Here is a 22,726-nt window from a genome sequence, read left to right on the forward strand (position 1 = left end):
TTTCGGCGACGCTATGGTGCACCGTCCAAGAAATCCTGTTTAGATATTCAGATTAGCGCGCGGCTCCGCCGTAGCGGAAGGTCTGCACAGGCAAATTAACGGAAGCGGGCAATTGATCGCTTCGCAAACAGGGCCGGATTTCGGCTGAAGTGGCCGGCGTATCGGATAGCGCATCGGGGCCCTTCCTTCCGTCCGCCATCGTCGGCTGCCAGCGATGCCATCATAAATTATTCGTCGTCCCGAGAGAAATAAAAAGATAGCAACCAAAGTTCGGCGTGAATTGCAAACTCATTACGCTTCTGCGTATACGTTCCAGTCTTCACTGCCCCGAAAGGTGAAACTGTTTAACTCGTTTTCCTAAGATTTTCCATGCAGTGTAGGGAAAAATTTTCATGAAAACAATTCTGCAGTAAATTCAAGTCGCTATCTGCACCTACATATGCAGAATGCTGTATGCTCGTCATTCAGGAGAGGCATTGTTCAAATTCTCTAACACCCATCCACGTATACATGGTTTATCTGATTCACTTAAAGCGAATGCTAGGGAGGTTCCTTTGAGAAGGACAAAACCGTCTACCTTCCATATCCTTCACAAGGAGAAAATAAGTATTTATTACTCCCGTTTTCTTTTCTCTTTCACCTAAACTTCTTTATTTCTGATTTTCTTGACATCGATTTCAGAACCAAATGGCTCTACCTTACGAACTCTGTACAAGGATGCAGAAATCCCAAATGTCTTATCGTCAGATAAGCGAGCTTGACGAAACTTTTTTGCGTCTATCAGTAACCACAAATAAACCTAAATTCTGTATTCAACTCGTCGTCGACAGTACGTCAAATATCAGTCCGCCTTCCTACCATCTTCAGTTTTCGTAGTTCACAAATGGATACCCGTGCGAACCCAGCAGGAAGCTGTTGGCTACATCGATAAAGACATCACAATCTACTACCAAACCACTCCCTCCATAATTTCCTTCTCCCCGAAATTCTGTAATCAAATGTTTGAAATCTCTGAGAAAATCAGGAGTTGTGACGCTACAGATCACTTCGTGAAGACACACAGTTTTAACAGGCATGGGATATTCATAGTGCGGCAGACTGAGGAATTTCAGTCGGAACTGACACCCTTGCAAACACTTCACTGCAAATAAGTGCTTCACTGGTTATCCGAATGATATTGGAACTTTTTACCAAATGCTACAATAAAAAAGGTCTTAATATGGGTTCTTAAGGGAACTAAAGCGTCCACTTTGAGATTCTGTTGGTGACTCGACGTTCCGAGTAAAGCAATGCAGTTTTCATTCCAATTACGTATCTATCTAGGCATTTCGCAAGATTCTTCATTTCTAGTATACTTCATTACAAATATGAAGCACAGTCATATCTAAACATGTAAGGGTTCTAAGACTGGATTCTGCTCCAACCGTGCCTTAAGTCAGGGAACAGAGAAATAAACCTCCTCTTCCTTCGAACGACTGCAGACATCGTCTTCTCTCTTTTTTTAGTTTGTCCCCCCTCCACCACGCCATTTTGTTATTACAAAGGAATAAACAACTTCTCAAAGACGGTGACCGTGTCTGTGGCGCCGGCAGAGATAAATATCAAATTATATTCTAATCAGGCCTCTGTGCAAAACGTAAATGCTCCGCTCGGATAAAACCTCTGGAAATCGAAAACACAGACGGTGGCCAGTGTTATCTTTGACTTATCGGACGGAGGAGGACGAGGAGGGAGGAAAGGGGACGGGCGAGTGAGAGATACGGATGAAACGTACTATACAAGACAAGCCAGCGAAAACACGCGGAAAAAAGGAGGACAAAAGCCAGTGAGAGGGAGGGAGAAACAGTGGGAGAGAAGGAAGGAGTGCGAAACAAAAGATGAGCGAGAAGAGAGACGGCCGCTGCCACGAGGAAAGATAGCTCTTATTCAAATGAATCGTAGCGAATTCTGGGGGATCTAATTTATTTTTTAATTGCTGCCTTTAATTTCTGTACACGCTCGTATGATAGTTCCGCTTGATATTTCATTCTTTTGTTGTTTGCATTCGCCTGGAAATATTTTTACTGATAGCCGTCGCCTCCCCCCCCCCCCCCTCCCCCTCCCGCGACTAAGCTCCGCCCCCGGACTTTCTCCTTTTTCTCGCACGCCCGCACGCGCGTTAGACGTAGATTTCACTATGTCCTCCCCTCAAAGGGCTGGCCATTTTTTAATTTTTTTTTCGCATCGCGGCACGCTCTTCCCCCACCCTCGCACTTTTTCTCTCCCAGCAAGGGCAGCAGATACGACTGGCCGGCGTGCTGCTTGTGGCAGCCTTGGCTTGCTCCCTCAGCTCTCTCGCTCTCTCTCTGTGTGTCTCTCTCTCTCTCTCACCAGCGCTGCTTAATTATGAGTAATTTCATCCGCATCCTACGCGTGCCCTCGTTTGTTTTATTTTTTAATGCACGCACGTAACAATAAAATGAAATATTATTTGGGAAATAAATGGACTTGAGGGGAAATAGGAAGGAGCGCTTGTGGCTCGAGAATGGTAAGGGGTCGCAAGCATAGGACACGAAGGAAGGCTGGCGCTAGACTGGAGGGAGGGCGAACGCGGAATTGAAGCAAGTGAAGGCATAAACATGGAGCTGATAGTTCCAGATTTCCCCTGGGAAGAAACGGCCGCCTAGGTGTGTGGTTTTGTATATGCCCCGCCAACCTGTGATTATTCTTGCGAGAGCACAAATTTCTCACAGGCTCGCGGCATGTGGATTCCGCTCAAGAATAAGAAAGACGACCTCCCAGAGATGATGTCAAATCCAGCGCCATGGTTCGCGAATCAGCGGCCCGCATGCGAGCCTTCGCTGACACCCTCATTGATAAGATGAACTATAGTAACCTCCTCTAGACGAACGACATTATAATTTATCAAATAAGTGACCAGATGGGGAAAGTCCATGGGCTACAGTCAGCAAACGACTTTTTTTAACGGTAAAAGTTCTAATCGTGCCCGATCAGAAAGTACCATTTCCTTATCAAGTTACGATTTAAAAGTATCTGTGAAGAGCAGGAAATGACACTATTCTCGAGCTGTTTGCATTTTTGTAGCATTCAGTTTACTTCTCCTGCTGCTGTTATTCGATACGTTCAAAAAAAAGTTATAACAATCCCTGTATATAAAACTCTAGTGTGGCAAACCAATCTTTCTCGAGGTCTCTGTAATGATAAATTCCACCCGAAGAAAACTTGTGTAGTGTAGCTGACTTCGATTTATATTTCGTGCAAGTATAGGGTCAACAAACATGCCACAAAGATGTACCTAGAAGGAAGAAATACATTAGAAAGGTACATTCTCGGAATTCTGATATTAAACCATTCTGTATTGCGCAACTTCTCTTGTAGCGCCTCCTACTGGAGTTGAATGAGAATCTCCGTGACGATCCCGTGGTTACTAAACGAACCTATGACGAAACTTGTTGCTCTTCTTTGGATCTTCTTTATTTCTTCTACCAATCACATCTCGTAACAATCCCCGACTGCTGAGATTCTCGACTATCGCGATCGGACAAGACAAGGGTTTCATCCGCTACGCCCATCGCTTGCGGACAGCAATGAATCTCATTCTGACATTTATGTGCGCTACCTTACAGTTGTGGGTCAACTGCTAATCTTAGCATCAAGCGTCGATCCTCTGCAGGGCTTGCTGCATTTTGCTATAATTTCGTAGCTTTACAACTTCTCCGTACAACAGCATCATCCGCAAACTGCCTCATGAATCTTCCGACTTTATCCACTATGTCGTATACATAACAATGGCGCTAAAACACTTCCTTGGGCTGTGCACGAAACAGTCCTCAAGCCTTGACCTCAGACGGAGTTGTACGGAAATCAGTCAGTTCGAAATGGCCAGAAGTAAATTACAATGTTGCCGTCTCGTTTGCGTTCGTTGCAGTTTCTTCAAAGAACGTACTCGAAGGAACTAGGTGGGCGAGTGGCGAGGGCAGCCCTGAGAGCTCTTTCCGGTGTTCGCCGGGCGGTCGGCTGCGGCTCGCTTCTGAGGAGTGCTGGGTCGCCCACGCCGCCATGGAAAGGGGGGGGGGGGGACAATAGGACCCTGCCGAATGCCGCCCGGCGGTCGGCTAATTCCGGGACGGCGGCCGAGACAAAAGATGGACTGACGGGCGGCGTCCCGACGCCCCAGTGACAAATGACACGCGACGGTCGCGTGCCCACACCGGGAAGAATATGGCCAAGATGTCAAACTGAATATATGGAAATACGACGACCTGACAATTAAATATAGAAAGGTCGTGGGAGAAGGAAAACAAGGGATCCGCCGGGAAGGAGAGGGTAAATTAATGAAGGGCAGCCACTCGGCACGTCGGTCCTTCCATCACGTCAAATGGGTTGACGGTGACGTCTCCATAAAAGAACGATTGCGCAGCCTTTCATTTTCCGACCTCCAACCGAACACCCCCAATCTCTTCAAATGTCGTTCTCACTCCGTCCCTTGTCGGGGTACTACCCACCCCCCTCACCCCCCCCACCCCTCCCCCCCTCGCCCATCCCTTCCGTGCGCGTGATAGAGACGGTTCAGAGCTAGATTGCACTTCCTCTTTTTTTCCTCCTCTCTAAATTATTTATTCGTGGGAGGCCTATTATTATTCTGCTTCGAGAGGGGCAAAAAATGACGGAGGCTCCTTTGTTTTCGCGGCGATGCTTACATAAATGGAATCTGCATTTCTGTTGTTGCACGGGGCGCCCCGACGGCGTGGGCGTGCGGCCGCGCGGCGTTCCGAAGATCAGTCACGCTTTTGTTTCTGCCAGCCGGGGTCGGAGGGAGGCACAGAGGGTTCGCTGTCTGAGGCTGGAGGGAAGGGGAGGGGCGGGGAGGGTAATTATATCGCCGGGGCCCCGCGGCTCCTACCAGTGAGGGTTGCAGTCGCCGCGGCGCCGATGCTCCGAACTCTGCGGTCCCGAATCTCAGCGTACAAGTGAAGGCCTCAGATGTCACCATCTTGGGTAGGGGGCCGAATATACCTACGTATACTGCAAATCCGCCCCTCTTGGAGTCACCTCGCGGCTATCGCATTACGAACGGCTTCACCTCAACTATTTAGCTTGCTTCTCTCTGGTGGAACCCGTCTCCGTGCCCTTTTCGAATATCTTTGTCTCCACCTGAGATGCCTGCGTCAAATAAGATATATTTCAACTGTTTCTATTATAATCTCATCTGCTAATATACTTTCTGTTATCATGATATTTCGCACATAATCCAGCCTAGACATAAAACTAGGATGGTTAGTGCATCACCCCTAATGAGACCGGGGAAACAAAACTTCAGACTGCTACAAAAAGGCAAAATTACGAGACTGTCCTCTGCCTTCTGAAACGACAAAACATACAGTAGTTTAATATGCTAATCTCTTAATCTCATAAACTAAAACACGAGGTCGTTTTCCATAAAATCAGCGAGAAAACGGAACTGGAAGCAGGAACAAGAGAAGGAATTTCCTTGGCCGTATATGGAAAGTAGCGTGATTCCGACGCGAGTTTATAAGCACCGCCATTTAGGCAACGAATTAATGTGGCATTTGTGTCTTTCCAAACCGCGTGCGGTAAATTCGGATTCGTGAATGATAGCGACATTATTAACAAATGGGTCCAAAGCGACGAACAAAGTTATTCTTATGTTGGCTGCCGGAGGGCAAACACTGGTACATCGATCGGAGAATGAAGGATTTATACGGGGCAGAATTTCTGTCAAAAACCGCCGTTGTGGAATGGTGCACCGAGTCCCGTGCTGGTCGCGGTTCGACAGAAGACGTTGTCGATCTTAGAGGCCAACCTCATCCACTCCAGACCTGCCCTATGGCCCCGATTTCTCTCCACGTGATTGTAACGCCTTAGGTCTTTTAAAAAAGGCGTTGAAGGGTCGACGATTCCTGTATGACAAGGATGTCCAGCAGGCGGTTACGGACTCCTATACGTAGCAGGACATGGTGTTACACCAAACGGATATATTCAACCTGGTGCGGCGATGGAATGATTGTCTCAATGAACAGGGCGATTTTGCCTGACCTGCATATCGTTGCTGGGCTGTAAGGCTTTCGAACGTAAACTTTTTGATCGCCCCTTATACTACAGAGAGCCACGGAGGGCAATAATTGTAGGGGAAGACACAGGAGAGGAAGTCGTAGCAGGGTACATCGCACAAGATTGATGAAAAAAATTTCGTAAACTACCGATAGATGAGACTGTTACTCGGGTCGTGAAAACGACATTAAACGGTCAAATATGCAAAAACAGATTTTTATATTTGGAAATGTATTATTTGTGTAGATGAATCAACAATACACATGGCGTTCTAAGTACTGTACCTGCGATGTGTATCTAGAGTTTAAGGACTGTCGCATTGAACTTTAGAGAACTGAACAACCACAAGCCACCCGCCAAACGTTGACGTCGCCCCATGACTTCAGTTATTATTGAGATGAAATACCTCAGAAGCTACGAGCTAAAGGCAGAGGCGTTTAAGAAACTCCACTACTGTAGTGGCAGGGATCATCCATAAATCATACTGTCGTTCGTGCGTTGAGGGCGGCCATGATGAAGAGTGAATGGTGTGCCGCTCTGCGGTTTAGACACCCAGATGAGAAACAAAAGCTCGCCGACAATGGGGCCCCACTTTGTTACGCCTTTTCGAAAAGTGGGCAGACACAAAAACAGCGCGGGAAACAAGAGCGTTTGTTTCGCTGATAGGCAGCTCCAAAGTTGTCTGGTCTTCGGAATCGGTAATGACTTATAGGGAATTCCGTAATTATCCCTGACGAAGTATTCGCTGGGTCTGAAAAAGTGATCACCACAAATAAACAAAAAGAAAAGGCAGCTGCTAATGAACTTTAATCGCCGACCATTAACAAGCCTTTGTGTCGCACTTTTTTGTGTAGCGAAACCTGAACTAATAACGAAAGTTTTCCGTAGCGCAACAGTGTATTATTATTTGCGCCGCTGATGACTGCGTGGGATGGGGCGACAACTTTGAAGCTAAGATGCTCGGCGGTACACAATGATGTCAGACTAAGGCGATCAATTCGCTGTGTGCGTCGTCGGAATTTGTGAGTAAACTGCCAGTGCGTTGTTGCCGTTTTGTAACGAACACAAATAGCTCGACTTGCTCTCGGCTTTCACACGCAAAATATTCTGAAGCTCTTATCAGTAAAGTGAATCTCTTATATGGAGAAGGAACATCATAACGAGTTAGAAGCCTTACATTTTATTTTTGTCGTGGGAACCGATTTACGTTCACCAAGCGACGTGGCGCTTTGGTTAAGACACTGGCCGGAATAGTATTCGGGAGGACGCTGGTTTAAATCCCTGTCCGGTCATCCACTAAACAGCTTAAGGCTAATGCTGGTATGATTCCTTTAAAAGGGCACGGCCGATTTCCTCCCCTACGAGAGCTTGTGCTCCGTCTCCAATCGCCCCATCGTCGACAATTTTCTTTCTGAGGCTTGTCCAATTGGATTAACTAGGAATTTAACGTTACTCTGCTACAGCACTCTTATCTTTACGCAGCAGCGTAAGTTTTTTTACTGTGCTGAAAGGATCGAAAGAAAAATGCGCACGGCATACTTTATGTTACAGCACAAGAAAAACGCAGTGTTCATCATTTTACACAGAAACAGTGTGTCATAGTCGAAGCAATGTAACCACAAAACGCTTCTTTCTGAGTCTGAAATTGTTCATCAGTGGACGAAGAGGGTATGTGCTTCCATACACGGGTCATGTTTGCCCAATGTGTCATTTGGCTGATCGATTTTTTTCTGGATTGTCCTACGCAACTAAGTGATTTAATTCACGCAAGCGTTCATCTCGTGACATTTATTATTATTATCATCATCATTTTTATTATACTGATTCCACTCTACGGTGAATAACTTGAAAGAGTCTGGTCGATTACTGGCAGTCTGTCACAACAATATCTTTTGAGAAACAGAAACAGGTAGTTCTCAGAACTTGATCCTGTCCAAATGTGATGACAGACCAGCGTGCAGCCTGTTGAGAATAAGCACAGTGGGGCGCAGTTATTGGCTGTAGCGTTGCTGCCTAGCGTGACCGCCCCGTCTTACGTGTTCCGATAGTCGGCCGTGATAAATCGATTTGGACTCGTTTGCACACGGCACGCCTGCCAACATACGTATTCTAGCTCGGCTGCCAGCGTCCAGCATCTCTCGTATGCAGAATGCACTCGAAAATTCAACTCGCACCAGCTGCAAACTCAGCAACATGTAGACACTCAGACCATCAAAACGGGAAACAAAAAGGCAATGTATCAGTAAAGCTTTTATTCAGGATTCACACTTCGCACATCAATACCTTTGCCAAACTAGTCTTAGGAAACAAGACGGATCCACGCAGCAGTTGCGCACAGCATTTGGAAAATGGGAAGATACATTCTTGAACTAAAGGCCTGATTAATGGAAACTGTTCATTACAAACAGAATGCGGAAACTAACAGATAATATTAATAATATGTTTGTGTAACTCAACGGTCTCTCAAAAAAAAGTGTTTCAGTTGGACACAGCTTCGGCAACTTGCTGTCCGCAACCTATTCCAGTATTCCTCACACGGAAATGGGCCCTACAGTTAACCTGAAATCCGAAGCACGTGTTGTTCCTGGCCAATCTTCACTGAGGTGAAGGCTAGGTTAAAGACGCACTGAAAAATTTCCCTCTGGTTCGTCCGGGATTAGACCTCGCGACCTCTAAGTTTCCAGGCACGTACTTTACAAACAAGCCACCAAGGCCTTCTAGCTAACAGATAATTATACATGAATGAGGAAAATCAACGGAGAATTTTCATTCTGTGTGCTCTAAGTCATTGACGCTTTTTTTAAAAAAAGAAAAAAAAGTCAGAACGCTCAATAAAGTTACAAGTGTAGTTTTTCCAGCATATAAAGTTCATCTATGAATTACTATCTCCAATTCGATATGGCGAATAAGAAAACTCCTCTTGGAAAATTACGTACAACACCTTAACATATTTCAAAAGAATATGCCATATCTTTCAGTTGGTCATCCATTCTGTTACCAATTTGTGGCATCCAAATTCATGGGTAAGGTTTTAAATTTTCGTTTATGTCTTCGTTTCTCTTCCAGCAACGTAGTTGATATATTAAGAAATTGTCGAACTGATTTATAGTAATCACAAGTGTTACATAATTTCGGATGTAACTCTGTCCTTTCGAGTAATCTTGTACATATATTACGTTTCAATACTGCTCCTCCAGGGGTGTACGTGAGGGCCAGTAAAATACGTTGAAAATTTCTTCCATTTTTAAGAGTTCGGGAATAGCAAAAGGAAAGTTTCAGGTTCGAGGAGGACATTTTCGGCCTTATTTCGAGTAATTTGTCTATAATCATTACATTTCGATGGAGTGTTACCACTAATCCTCGTCCGTGCGTGTCATCCATATGACTTAATGGCGTCACAGAGTTTGACAATCAGCTGGAGATCGGATAGTTTCCCGATGGAACTCTGGAAGGTCTAAGTTTTTCTTCTTACCATCTGGCAGTTTTTTTCTAAGCGAAGAGGAGAACGACACCACGGCTTAGTGTGCAGCAATTACTGCAAGTATATTTGCAACCAGAGAAACCGATCAGCAGTTGGGAGGATAACAACAGCAATCGTATTTATTATGAATTTACGCAAGGTAGTCGTTTGGGTGCATTACACTCCCCTGTCTGTATTCAATGTCCAACGTTCAAGCGTCCTGTTCTTCACTGACGCTCGGTGATAGAGTATGGGCCAGCATTATTTAATTGCTTATTCTGTAGTCTACATGAACATGTCCAGCGGCTACTTGTATGATATGTGAGGCTTTAATTAATGCAGAATCCGGGATATTTTCCCCATCTCGTCACATAATTTCTGTGTAGTGTAAAACTTACTACCACGTCGTATCTGTGACACGTAATCGCTAATACGAAAACAGCGAACACGTCTCAGCTGCCTTCAGTTCCGCCAGAGAGTGTTAGCGTTCAGACGAATGTTGACAACAATGTTTATTCAAGCGAGAGAAATGTGCAAGCAGTTGTCTTTGGCATTTCCGTCTGCATTTGTTATACCGAACGATTGCGGTTTATACTCTCAGACAAACAGGATGTGCCTTCCCGGAGAAAGCTTTTACAAATAACAAAACTGAAACAACAAACACTTCAAGTGTTTCTTGGTCATGCGTCCACGTATTATCGGTGGGACACAGCAAGAGGCAGTCTTTCGTATCTACCGGAACTAACTGTGGAACTACTGGCGAAATGATTTATTACATGCCCGTAGTATTGCGAGAGAGAGGGGAGGGGAAGAGGGAGAGAGAAGGAGTGTGTTTATGTATGGGTGGGTGAAGCCCAGCTGAATCTAGGATTCTAAGGGAATACGTTCTTTCGACATTGCTACGCTTAGCCTTCCATCGTTCCTAGCTGATCTTATAGGAGCCTAGGTGATGATCCAACACCGATCCACAGCAAGCGCGTCAAAAATGATCACCAATAATTATTAAAATTCCCAGCACAAGAAGAAGAAAGTTTTATATGTTTGTGTTATTTGTAGTAATAATATGTAATTAATAAAGAGTGATATTATCGAAATACTGATATTAACGTAACAATATAATTGGCTAAATAACTGGCCAGCAAGAGGAAAAAAGTACAATTAGAAATGGTGATGACCCTCGCACATTCTGGCACCACATGTCCCAGAGGCAGCTGTGGACGAAGCACCTGCCTCTGCGTCCTCCAAACCACCTGTCGCATCAACATCAGAGCTCTTGATTTTTATCGGCGCGGGCGGAACTCCAGTACTGACCGGAAAAGTAGGAGCTCATTCGTTGCCCCATTTTTCCCCTTGTTGTGCATTCTCTGTTACTGTTTGGATCACATTTCTGTACAATCTAGGAGACTGAAAGAATATCATTCACACGGTTACGAAGATAGCAACACTAATAAATACGAAAACTATGGCACAATCAGCTTAACAGGTATGCTTTTCAAGTTGTTAACAATAATACAAAAAAAAATGGGAAAGAAAACAGAGGACCTGTTAGGGAGCTTTCAATTTGGTTTTAGAAAAGCGAAAGACACTAGAGAGGCAGATTTGTCGTTGCGCTTTACGAAGGAGGCAAAAAGAAGAAGAGGACTCTGTCATAGGATTTGTCGACCTAGAAAAGGCGCGCGTCAAAGTAAATGATGCAGTTCTCAGAAAGATGGCTACTACACAATACATTCAAGAAGCAAGAGGAAGCACAAATAATGGAAAACCAAGACAGGAGTGCTCTGATTGAAAAGGGCGTAAGACAGGATTGTTCCCACTGTACATCGAAGAAGCAATGTGATGAAAATAAAATAAAGCGTCTGTAGTGGAGTTAAAATTCAGGACGAAAGGATATCAGTGATAATATTGCTGCGAATGAGGAAGACGTACAGGACAGGTTGAATGGAGTGAACAGTTCACTGAACACAGATTGCGAGTTGAGAGTAACCAGAGAATGACGTAAATAATGAAGAGAAGCAGAAATGAGATTAGCTATACCGTAAATATTAAAATTGGGAACCACAAAGTAAGCGAAATGAACGAATTCTGCTACCTTAGAAGCAAAATATGTGTGAAAAGTACGAAGGAATAAAGCAAGTATTGATATATCAAAAAAATAATTCCAGTTGTGCTAGAGGGAGCAGTAGAGAACAAAAACTGTAGGAGAAATTGGAGATTGAAACACACCCAACAAAAAACTGAGGGTGTGTAAGTGTTACTAGCAGACGAAGACTATGGTTCTTGACCTGTGTTGCTACTAGCAAGACGTAACCGTTGCACACTTCGTTTTCAGGCTTGCTGAAATTTCCTACTTAGTCAAGTTGAACTGAAGATTTCTGAATGTTGATCCTGTTCTTCGTTGAATTTCTGCCATTTGTTTGGCTGTTACTAGATGAATGTTGTGAGCAAAGTATTTGCACTCGCTGACGATTTCTATACATAGTAAGACTCAGGTGTAACGTATAGTGTGCGTTAATTTCTCTGGCATTAAAAAGTGCGAAGCTGTCACGTACCGAAGGACTGCCTCCCATAGCAGAGTTTTACTACGCTTGGAGCCACTGGAGGTTGTATGCTGAGAGTACAAATATTATGCATGGGGCAAACACTTTTAACTTTCATCCCGAACTCGGGCGTGGCTTGGAGGATGTGGATCGAATTTCTCCTGGCCGACCAGCGAGTATGCAATGGCCGCCGCGTCGCTTTCCGCGTTCAAGTACTGGCCGGCGCCACAGCCGTAAAGGGAAAAAATATTCGCTGACCTCATCCGGTTACCGTGATAGATGCGAGCGGCGTGGGGCCAGGGACGCGGAATATTTTATTAATTGGAAGCGACGACTATTTATCGCCGTGACAGCGGAGGTGCGCCTCGCCAGCGCTCAGTATACCTACTGTGTGTGTGTGTGTGTGTGTGTGTGTGTGTGTGTGCAGGTCGCGAGGCGTGGGACCGATATCTTACAGCGCTCGCGGGGGGATTACGGGGCAAAAACGTGAGTTATCTCCCGTCCCGACAGAAATAAGCGAGGCGGATTGGTCGTCTAATCCAAAGCACCTTGCCAGGAAAAAAAAGAGCAACGGAAGAAAGGGGGAACTGACTAATGTTGGCGCATATTTTTCGTACACCTGCTCAGGAGTTTATCCTACACAGAGACACGTAAAATAGAGGTGAGTGAGAACACCACTACCTTCCACTCGCGCAGGAAGATATATTTATTGATGATGATTAATGACAAAGAGTCATCGGGTACTCTTGGGGTCTGGGAAAATCGGCAATTCTCGAGCGCTTCAAATATCTCGTGCAGAGACGTAGCATGTTATACTTTGGTTTGACGCAGATGATCCATGCCTTCCCTTGTTGCAATATTTTATCTTGCTTTGTGTCATAATTTATACAAGGCTAGAGTTTTCCAACACCAGCTCTGATATCCTTATACCTTCTTCATTGTAGCATAGTCACTATCTAATACTTACTATTGATCCACCTCATCGATATTCCATTTTATAGCAGTTTCATTCAAAGGGCTCGTCTGAACAAATTGATATTTTCTGGCGTTTATAAATATAGGATGTTTCAAAGTCTTTCCATCAAACGTCTGGGGATGACAGGTCACGTAATGGGGAATAAATGTTACGAGAGACAGAATGTTTGGTGATGCTTCCCGGCCACACAAGGCGTCCTTACGAATTGCTTATGCCCCTGGGAGGCAGTAGGATGTAGACCCTCTGCGGCATGTGTATGCCCTACGTTTTGCCTATAATCCAATCATCAGCTACACACGATAGGGGGCAGCCCAGAAAAATTGAAGTTCCTCATTTAGTTTTAAAATACCTTTCACCGCTCAGACACACTCGCTCGTACGGTTTTCTAACTGAAAACCACTCTATAAATTTACTGGATTAGGTATTATGCTAGTTCGGTGAAATCTCTTCCTTCTAGTGAATACTAAAGGATGCCTAGAGTCGCCGGGGAGCATCAGCAAAGATTTTGTCTCTAACAGAAGTTGCTCCCCACGAAATGGTCTATCAACCCTAGATGTGTGATACAAAGACTTTCTAATAGCTGTATACATACGGCCTGACAAGAAAAATAAAGCACCCAGAAGGGAGAAGGAAACGAAATGAAGCTTGACTAGTTGAGAGGGTATGTAATCTTATATCAGTGACTACAAAGAACTTTGCAGTATCAGCCACTTACCAGTATTCTCCTACACCCTCTACGGCCTGGATGCATGCATCGATTCGCCTCTCTGACACAAACTGGCCCACATCTGTTGTACCTGCTACTTGACATCCTGGACGGAGTTGACGTCTGAGATTGTTCCACATGTTCTATAAGGGACAGATCTGCGGATCTTTCTGGCCGCAGGAGTACCGAAACATCACGCTGACAGCTTATGGATACACGTTCCAGATGTGGACGAGCACTGTCCTCCTATAAAATGGCAGCACAATGCTGTCGCGTGAGAGGTAATATATGAGGACGCCGCCGGCTGGGGTGGCCGAACGGTTCTAGGCGCTACAGTCTGGAACCACGCGACCGATACGGTCGCAGGTTCGAATCCTGCCTCGGGCATGGATGTGTGTGATGTCCTTAGGTTAGCTAGGTTTAAGTAGTTCTAAGTTCTAGGGAACTTATGACCTCAGAAGTTAAGTCCCATAGTGCTCAGAGCCATTTTTTTATGAGGACGCAGGGTGTCTTTAACGTACCATTGTGCCGTCAGATTTCTCTCAATCGTACCAGCCATCGCCTGAAGAAGTCACACGCGATAGCTCGTCACACCTGGCGCCAGTAGTAACAACGATGTGCCCCTCCACAACATTGGAAAATTTGGATCCCTCCCAGGTCGCCGCCATACTATCCGAGGACGGTCTTCTGAGGTCGTGCAGAAAGCGATTCGTCACTGAACATAAAGCGAACCATTCATCAGCAGTCCACGCTTCCCGGCTCTCCCTCCCCCAAGGAGTCCAACATCGGCCCACTGACACTTCCTAACGCCTCATAAATCTGGATATTGCACAGTTCGACCAACTGGTCAAATGGCGACCCACAACGAGGCCCCTATCAGACTCTTGTCAGCTGCTGATAACGCTGTCTCACAGGTGCACGCGGCATCTGCGGGTCCTTTGCAGTGATCACTTAACATCAAACGCCTTATATACCCTTTATATCCCTTACACACCCTACGAGGCTCGTTGAAAACACTAAACACGGACTACACTAAGTCACTAGTGGACGTTCTATTTGTTATTGAGAATTAAAAGTCTTCATTTACATACACGCCGGCAGTGTGTATGTGCGCGAAAGTAGATTGACATCCGACGTCTTCTGGTTGCTTCACTTTTTCTGTCAGGATGAACTTGAAACTCCACCGACAAATTTTCAGTGTTGGTAGTATGGACCAAGACAAGAAAAATGTCTGGTAATAATGAGCTCTAAAATGTATGCTTTATGAGCTATGACCACTTATTCATCTTCGCTACTGTTAAACACACCTCTTCTACTGGACAAGTCCTCATACTCTTAAGGTACGCATTTTAGAGCCCATGTTTACTGAGCTCTGAAAGTCTATAAGTATATATATCTCTTCTCAGAAATGATAGGAACACCAAAAATGCCACAGAAGCGCAGTGTTAAAACAAGTGTAGCGATCTGACGACGCGGCTGTCTACGATACTAGTAACAGCAGGAGGAACATTTGATTTTTAAGGAGGGTAGCTACCAGCGTATCCTCTATGTCCAATTCAAGTGCTGATCAATTAGTTTTATATATTTCCTTTACCCTTCTGTGTTGTTATTGATGATTATACAGCTTGTCTTATACGGAATTGAACAACCTGTGTTTTAGATGAAGTACCATTTACAGAGGAATAATTAATAATACTTTTTGAATACTTTACTTATGGTACCTTCTCTTGTTGCAGCTCTGTTGAGCTCGATTATGATGCTTGCATCTCAGCAAAGATCTGCTTTATCAATGTAAGATGGAAGGTCACTTATAAGAGGGGCGTTCAATAAGTAATGCAACTCAAATTTTTTCTCGGCCAATTTCGGTTAAGTAAAAATGCTAAATTTGTTGTAGGACATCTTGGAATATTCCCGCTTTAGCCCCTACAGTGTCATGAAGTTCCTATAGCTGGTGGCGCTATACGTAGCCTTTAAAATGGCGCCTGTAACGGAGGCGCGTCCACGCAGAGAGCTGTCACTGAATTTCGTTTGGCGGAAAAATAGAGCATTTTAGATATTCATAGTCGCTTGCAGAATCTCTACGGGGACCTGGCAGTGAACAAAATCACGATGAGTCGTTGCGTGAGGCGTCTGTTATCATCGCAAGGTCGCACAAACCTGTCCGATCTTCCGCGTGCGGCCTGGCAGCCCAAAGCTGTGACTCCTGCAATTTTGGAACGTGCGGACACTCTCACTCGAGTTGATTGATGGATCACAATCAAACACCTCGCTACTCGACAGTACGTCTCTGCTGATAGTGGTGGCACACTTGTCCACCAGTCGGGGTATGCAAAGGTGTGTGTCTACTGTATTCCTCGACTTCCGACTTCCATCTGTTTGGCCCAGTGAAGGATGCACTCTGTGGGAAGCAGAGCGTGGATGATGGGGAGGTTGTTGATGCAGTAAGACGTTGGCCCTGACCTCGACCAGTAGAATGGTACCATGCGGGCATACAGACCCTCTCAGTTACGTGACAAAAGGCTGTCGCATTCAACAGAGATTATGTTGAAAAATAAGGTTTTGTAGCCAGAAGAGTAGGGAATATCATGGTGTATTGGAATCCTGAGTAAAACCAACCCGCTTTCAGAAAAAAAAAAAAAATGTGTTGCATTACTTACTGAACGCCCCTTGTATGAGAAAAGAACGAGAGTGATTACATATGGAACTTCAATAATAATTTGTCCACACTACGAAAAAGGTACGTCATGAGGACTGGATGAGCTGTCTAACGTAGCCCTTTGTTTCATATCAGTTCAGTGTGAAGGGAACCATTTACTCGTTATACCCTTCGAAAGCTACAACGTTTCTCCAAATGAGTGTTGTAATCTGCTCAGTCACATGGCGTAAACATCGACAAACATCACCGTACTTGAAATCATTTTGATAATTTCAGTGACACCTTCAATGAAGAGACCTTGTAATGAAGAGACTTTTCTGGACTCCAAGCTGTGACTGAATCTGACTCTTATATTCACAGACATGCTCCATCATTCTTAAATACTATCAATTTTCCACAACCTTTGAGGAGGAAGTGAATAGTGAAATAGGTCGGTCGTTCTCTTCTTGTGGAGAGTTTGTACTCCCAGGTTATAAAATGTACACCGTGTTGTAAAGTTTCGACGTGATAAATGAGGGCGCAGTGTCTTTGAACTCGTCGCTCTAGGACGGATTAGCGTGTCGATGGACTCACCTTTCTTGGGGATCAGCGACTTGAGCAGCAGGACGGCGTTGTCGTCGCAGGCCCAGGCGTGCATCTTGCGGTAGGAGTCGCGGCCCTTCTCGGTAAGCTTGTCCCAGGGCTTGGGCTTGCTCAGCAGCTCGGAGACGGTGCCCTGCGACAGCCCGAGCACGTACTTGGCGAACAGCCGCTGACCGATGTTGTTCACGGACAGTAGCTCCCGCACCCGCCGAGAGATGTGCAGCGTATCCAGGTTTTGCGTCGCGTACTTGTCCATGTTGTAGCGCAGCATCTCCTGCACAGAGCGGACAATCGGTGCTTGCCTTAGCAGTGCTCCCCATACTCTACAGCTACTTCGCTTTGCCTCTTCCTTTCAAGTCCTTCTCGCTTCAAATGGCAGCTAATTAGCGTACCACCTACAACAACAATAATGTCTGACTTTGTTTCTGAATGTACGTTTTACCCCACTGTAAGTGCCCGTCCTTCAAGACCAAAACTCTCCTATTTCCAGAAGTCCGTCAATGGGACAATCTAACTGATTTTCTTTCTGTTAATCCTTTGAGCGCTAATCGTTTCTGTCTGAAGCCACCAACTGATTAAACTTTTTTGAGTACCAGTGCCTTTCGCGTGAAACCACCAATGCTATTGCGAGACAGAGACTTCTAGTGGTACACCTGTGATACTTCTACGAAAAGAAGGAAAGAAGATTCGGTTCAACGTCCCCTCGACATTGAGATCATTAGAGACGGAGCACAAGCTCGGATTGTGTCAAGGTTGGGAAAGGCACTCCTACGAATGTAATATATTGTAGCAGTCACTTAACAGCGTTTAAAGCAACAGTTGGCGCCGAGATTGTGTTACGTGCTTGTAGAAGATTGTGACATGCGTGGTGGTTTTTTTTAAATTGAGGATTTGAGTTTGTACTACTGCTTTTATTAGTAGTATGGAAATGAAACCACGGGAACAATAAGCAATTGTATTACGAAATTTATTAGATTTTAGGCCCATCTTTGCATGTTATTTAGGAATGTAATTTGTTCATGTAAGTTTCGAGACGTGGTATTTTGTCTAGTAAAAATGCCAGTTTGCTTCAAAATGTATCACATTAAATGATGGGTGGTCGAAAACTGCGTGTTCTAGTGGTTCCGAAATGAAACCACCTCCTCAAAACAACAAGCTGTTTACCTTTTGCCATTTTACTCTCATATTCGTTGCTAACTAACTGTTTACTTTTTGCCAATTTCTTCTTGTATTCGTTGCTTACTATGATAATAAAGGTTAATTATGTGATAAAACTTTAAAATTATATTTTTTTCATATTGTTAGGCTGGAAGGGTTAAAAACTGGAACAGCGTTGTAACAATCCTTGATGAGTTGGTGGAAATGTATTACAATGCACCGCCATTCGAGACAGTGATTATGTGGCGCATGAGTTTATAAACGGAAATCTTCTGACGAGATTGTGGAAGGTTGTCAAGACAATGCGTAGCAGGAGACTGGACATAGGGGTGTCTTTCCTCCACGACAACGCACCAGCTCATTCTGCACACGACGCAGCCAAACATACTGCTTCTTCGAGATATCACATTCTCTCGATATGTAGCCCAGTGACCCCTTCCCCTTCATGCGGATGAGAAATCATTGCGTGGCAGTCATTTCCAGAATGACGACGAGATGGGACGTATCCTAAACACCCAAAACGCAGACTTTTACAACCAACAACTTTGCGAAGCCATCCATCATTCGGAAAAATGTGTCGCACTGAAGAGTGAATATGTGAGGACTAACAGCGTGACCAAGTTTTTACTGTCGCACCCTGACTTTTTCGATGTGATAATGGACTGTGACACCACATAAAACCGTGCTGGGACTCACCTGCAAGCGCGCCTCCATGGGGTCCCCCTTGGGGATGAGCGACTCGCCGAGCCGGGCCACGCCGCCGACGGGCGAATCGTCGGTGAAGCGGAACGGGCTGCGCGGGTCGTCGAAGCGGAAGGGGCTCTTCATGCTGGCCTCGTCCGCTGGGCTGCGGAAATACATGGGGGCGGCGGAGGAGGGAGGCAGCGTCGGCGTACTCGTGGGCGGCGGCGGAATCACCTGCGACCGACACCGCTTCACCGTCATTCGCCAGCGGACAATCCCTAACTATTTCTTTAATCAATTACGTCCTAAGAGAAGACTATAAGTGTCGACAACTACGGATATAACGAAAAGTGATACGCAATTCGAAACCTAAATGCATGCTATCTCCAAGGACAGGGTATCACTGAGTGGTAAACATTGTGCTACACATGAAGGGTGCCTGCAGCACTGATACAAAGATTGAATTTTTATATAAGGCTGCACAAAGCACTAAAGTTTAATGCAGGTGACGTAGAGGATTTTAGTGTTACATACCAGTCCCGGATTGCTGGTGACGGCGTCTGTCGCGGTGGGTCCGCTGCTGTCCGGCGGCGTACGTGGGCTGCCGTTCAGTAGCTGCTGTTGCTGCTGCTGCTGCTGTTGGTGGTGGTGGTGATGGTGGTGGTGGTGGCCGGCGTGGTGGTGGTGTCCTGGGTGGTCCAGTGGTGCCGATAGTGGGCTGGCTATGGCGGGCGTCGTATTCACTAACGACGCGGACGCCGACGCCGGGGATGCGCCGGCAGATGACGCGGCGGCCGAGCCGGCGGACGAGGACGACGACGATGACGACGACGACGGAGCCGGTGGCGTCCGCGCGACCGGCGACGGCGCGCCCGAGCCGCCACCCTGAGACGGAGGCTGCGGCGTCGTCTGCTGCTGCTGCTGCTGCTGCTGCTGCAGGGGATCTGGGGGCGAGCGAACTGACGTCAGAGAGGGTTGCTGGTTCGAGGCCGGCGGCTGCATGTGCTCGGGGGCCGACACCTGTGGCTGCTGGGGCTGGCCCGGGGGCGCGGGCGGCACGCCCGGGTGGCCTACCGGGTGCCCCTGGCTGAGGATGGTGCGCTCCAGGGACCGCCTCCAGTTGGCCACGATCTCCTCTCCGAGGAACGAGCCGAACGTCTCCACGTTCTGCAGCGGCGGCGGGAATAGCATGGCGGCCGCTGCAGCCGCCGCCGCCGCTGACGGGGAAGACGACGAAGCCGCCGCCGCGGCCGCCGCCGCAGCTGCCGCCGCGGCCGCCGACGTGGCCGAGGGGGCGGAAGAGTGCGGGGCAGGGGTCTGCGGCGCCGAAGACGGCGTCTGCGGGGGCGGCGGAGGCTGTTGCTGTGGCAGCGCGGAGGGTGCGGAGGAGGCGGAGGAGGAGGACGGGGTGGACGGAGGCTGCGGTGGGGGCGGCGCCTGCTGGACGCCGGGGGCGGAGGACAGCGGGTCCAGAGGGTGCGGGACGGGCGGAGGCGGGCCGAGCGCCGGCGGCTCGCCCAGGTGGTGCAAGTGCGGGGGCGGCACCGCTGTGGAGGCGGACGTGGGCGGCAGGGACCCGAGGTGCAGGTGCTGCGCGCCGCCCAGGGGCGTGGGGGCGGTGGCGGGCGCGCCCAACAGCCCTGCAAACACACGGGGAATGCCGCTTTTGTCTCGCTGTGATTCTTGTATTCTGACGCTCTCCCGAATATCTTCCAGGAAAAGAATGGACCCCCCCCCCCCCCCCCCAAAGCCCATTTTGCGTCGGACGTAAAGTATGAAGCCGTCTTTCATATTTGCAACTGTGTAACACACAAATTTTCTGTTCGACTTTATGCGAGGTTGCTACGGCATTCTATTTTATCTAAATCAGAGGGAGGAACTCACGACAGCACAGGTTTTATACGCATTCGAAAGATGTATGTTGACCTACATTACCTTGCTTTCTACGCACTGAGGTTCACGTGATTCGAGTTAAACGTCGTTGTAATTTTAGACTATTAATATAAGCTTAAGGAGACGATTTAAATGATCTAATTTTTTGAAAAAAGTATCGAAGTGAGTAGATTTTGCGACTAGATGAACTTGTATGAAGGACGATAGCATGATGCTTCCCTTCAATGGAAGTACTGAAAAGGTTCAACGCCATGGTGCCGTTGGTGTGGTTGAGGACCACATGACCAAGTTACAGCTGTTTCAACAACATCTATTCGCTCAAATAGAATACCATACAAGTATTTGGTCTAGTGTGATAGTACAGAATTATCATACGGTCCCATTAAACTTTAAGCTGATCCTACACTTCAGTATAAAAAAAAAAGACGTTTTTCCTCTGCAGCTCTTGCTTAATTCATCGGAGGCACTGTAAAACTATAATGCTGTGATTCACCTTTTGTATGATGATGTTAGAAGGTGACTTCAATAGACAGAGTCAGCTTACCGTGATAATACTACCGGACAAAATTTTTATCGTTCGTGAGGTACGGCTATTTATACCTGTTGTTACCCAATATCTACGGTAATCACAGATTAATGGAAACTAAAAAAAGCAGATGTTTTCTGACATCATTTATTACAATACAAAAACGTAGATAACTGCTTGAAAGTTGGATCCACCCAGAGTATTCTGCACTCTCAACAGGCACTGGATGTAACCACCTATACCTCACGTAGTTGTCGGTAACTACAATTGAAGCGATGCAGTTACACACTTACAAGCCCCAGCTTTATAACCGGAAAATTCTGTGCATTAACAGAACTTCATAATGGTATAAATTTCGTTAATGTTATCTGTTAGCTACAAATGAAATTATTTCAGTGTTAATTACCGTCGCATATTTATGTTTAGCCGCTTTTTTACACCTGTTTCTTAATTATAGCTTCTATGATGCGACATATTTATATAGCACACTGAATCAGTTTTACGAAGTTAACCTGATAAGTGGTTACAGAAACAAATTAACTAGTTTTATGAAGCTGCTATACTTTTCCACTTTTACGTGTGGGAGGAGTTAAAAAGGCACTCAAGTTGACTTTCTCTGAAGACTAAACATGTATATTAAAGATTACTGTTAATGATAAAGAAAAATAAACATACATTTTTTTTTTTACTACGGTTGGTTTTCATGCGTGGTTAATGTCTGTTCGACTTTGGCGCATGCACTGAAGCCAGGCAGGTTGTCCGGAATGCCAGAATAGGGACATTTTTTTATTAAAAAAAAGGGGGAGAGTATATCGGAAAAGGTTTATTAGCAGAACACAACAATCACAGCGAAACAAAAATTAGGAAGGACACAGAAGAAGGACGGGCAGCTACAGGGGATATCGATTTTCTTTATACTCAGAGGGTACAACGATACACATCTAATACAGATCGTGCATTAGGCAGGCAACGGCTGAGATACACACAGGAAAAAGAAATGTGAATTAGAAGCTGAAGCTGCTAATGCTAAGCATAGCGCTCTGGCACCGTCACAGTTGGTGTTGAACACAGAGGCGAAAGCAAATTCTGTACATCGATACGCATACTATTTTGCAGCAAGTCCAGGAACGATGCCATTCTAATTGCAAATTGTCGCACACAGGAAGCTAATTACGAATTTAGTACTTTCAGCTGTGAAGACTAAAATACTGTAATTATATCTACATATATAGCACACATGCCATTGTACAGTGTATAACGGAGATTACTTTATTCTAATACTTTCCACTCTGTACTTTTTCATTCGTGCACGGAGAGGGCGAGAAAATACTGTTTCTTTGTATCCCTATGCCTCCAAGTCTTTCTTCTTTTCTTGTTCCTTAGCCACAAGAAATAATGAAGGCAGCAGACTCGGTCCGTGGCCTGCCTCGATAGCAGTTCATTGAATTTCGTGACAACAAATTCGTCTTCCGACAG

General features: G+C 45.9%; 1 protein-coding gene across 6 annotated transcripts in view; it reads right to left on the reverse strand.

Moving 5' to 3' along the window:
* LOC126284054 (homeobox protein cut) overlaps nucleotides 1-22,726 on the reverse strand; it is a 422,426-nt gene that overhangs the window by 31,646 nt on the left and 368,054 nt on the right. For 5 of the 6 annotated variants that reach the window (XM_049982638.1, XM_049982634.1, XM_049982636.1 and 2 more), the window contains exons 5-7: nucleotides 19,366-20,471; nucleotides 18,844-19,065; nucleotides 16,981-17,263 (exon numbers count right to left, since the gene is read on the reverse strand). In XM_049982638.1, coding sequence (XP_049838595.1) covers nucleotides 16,981-17,263; nucleotides 18,844-19,065; nucleotides 19,366-20,471 — 1,611 coding nt within the window. The remainder of the gene's footprint in view (nucleotides 1-16,980; nucleotides 17,264-18,843; nucleotides 19,066-19,365; nucleotides 20,472-22,726) is intronic. The other variant, XM_049982639.1, reaches the window with a different exon arrangement.

Source organism: Schistocerca gregaria, chromosome 8 (genome assembly GCF_023897955.1).
Source record: "Schistocerca gregaria isolate iqSchGreg1 chromosome 8, iqSchGreg1.2, whole genome shotgun sequence".
NCBI classification, from domain to species: domain Eukaryota; kingdom Metazoa; phylum Arthropoda; class Insecta; order Orthoptera; family Acrididae; genus Schistocerca; species Schistocerca gregaria.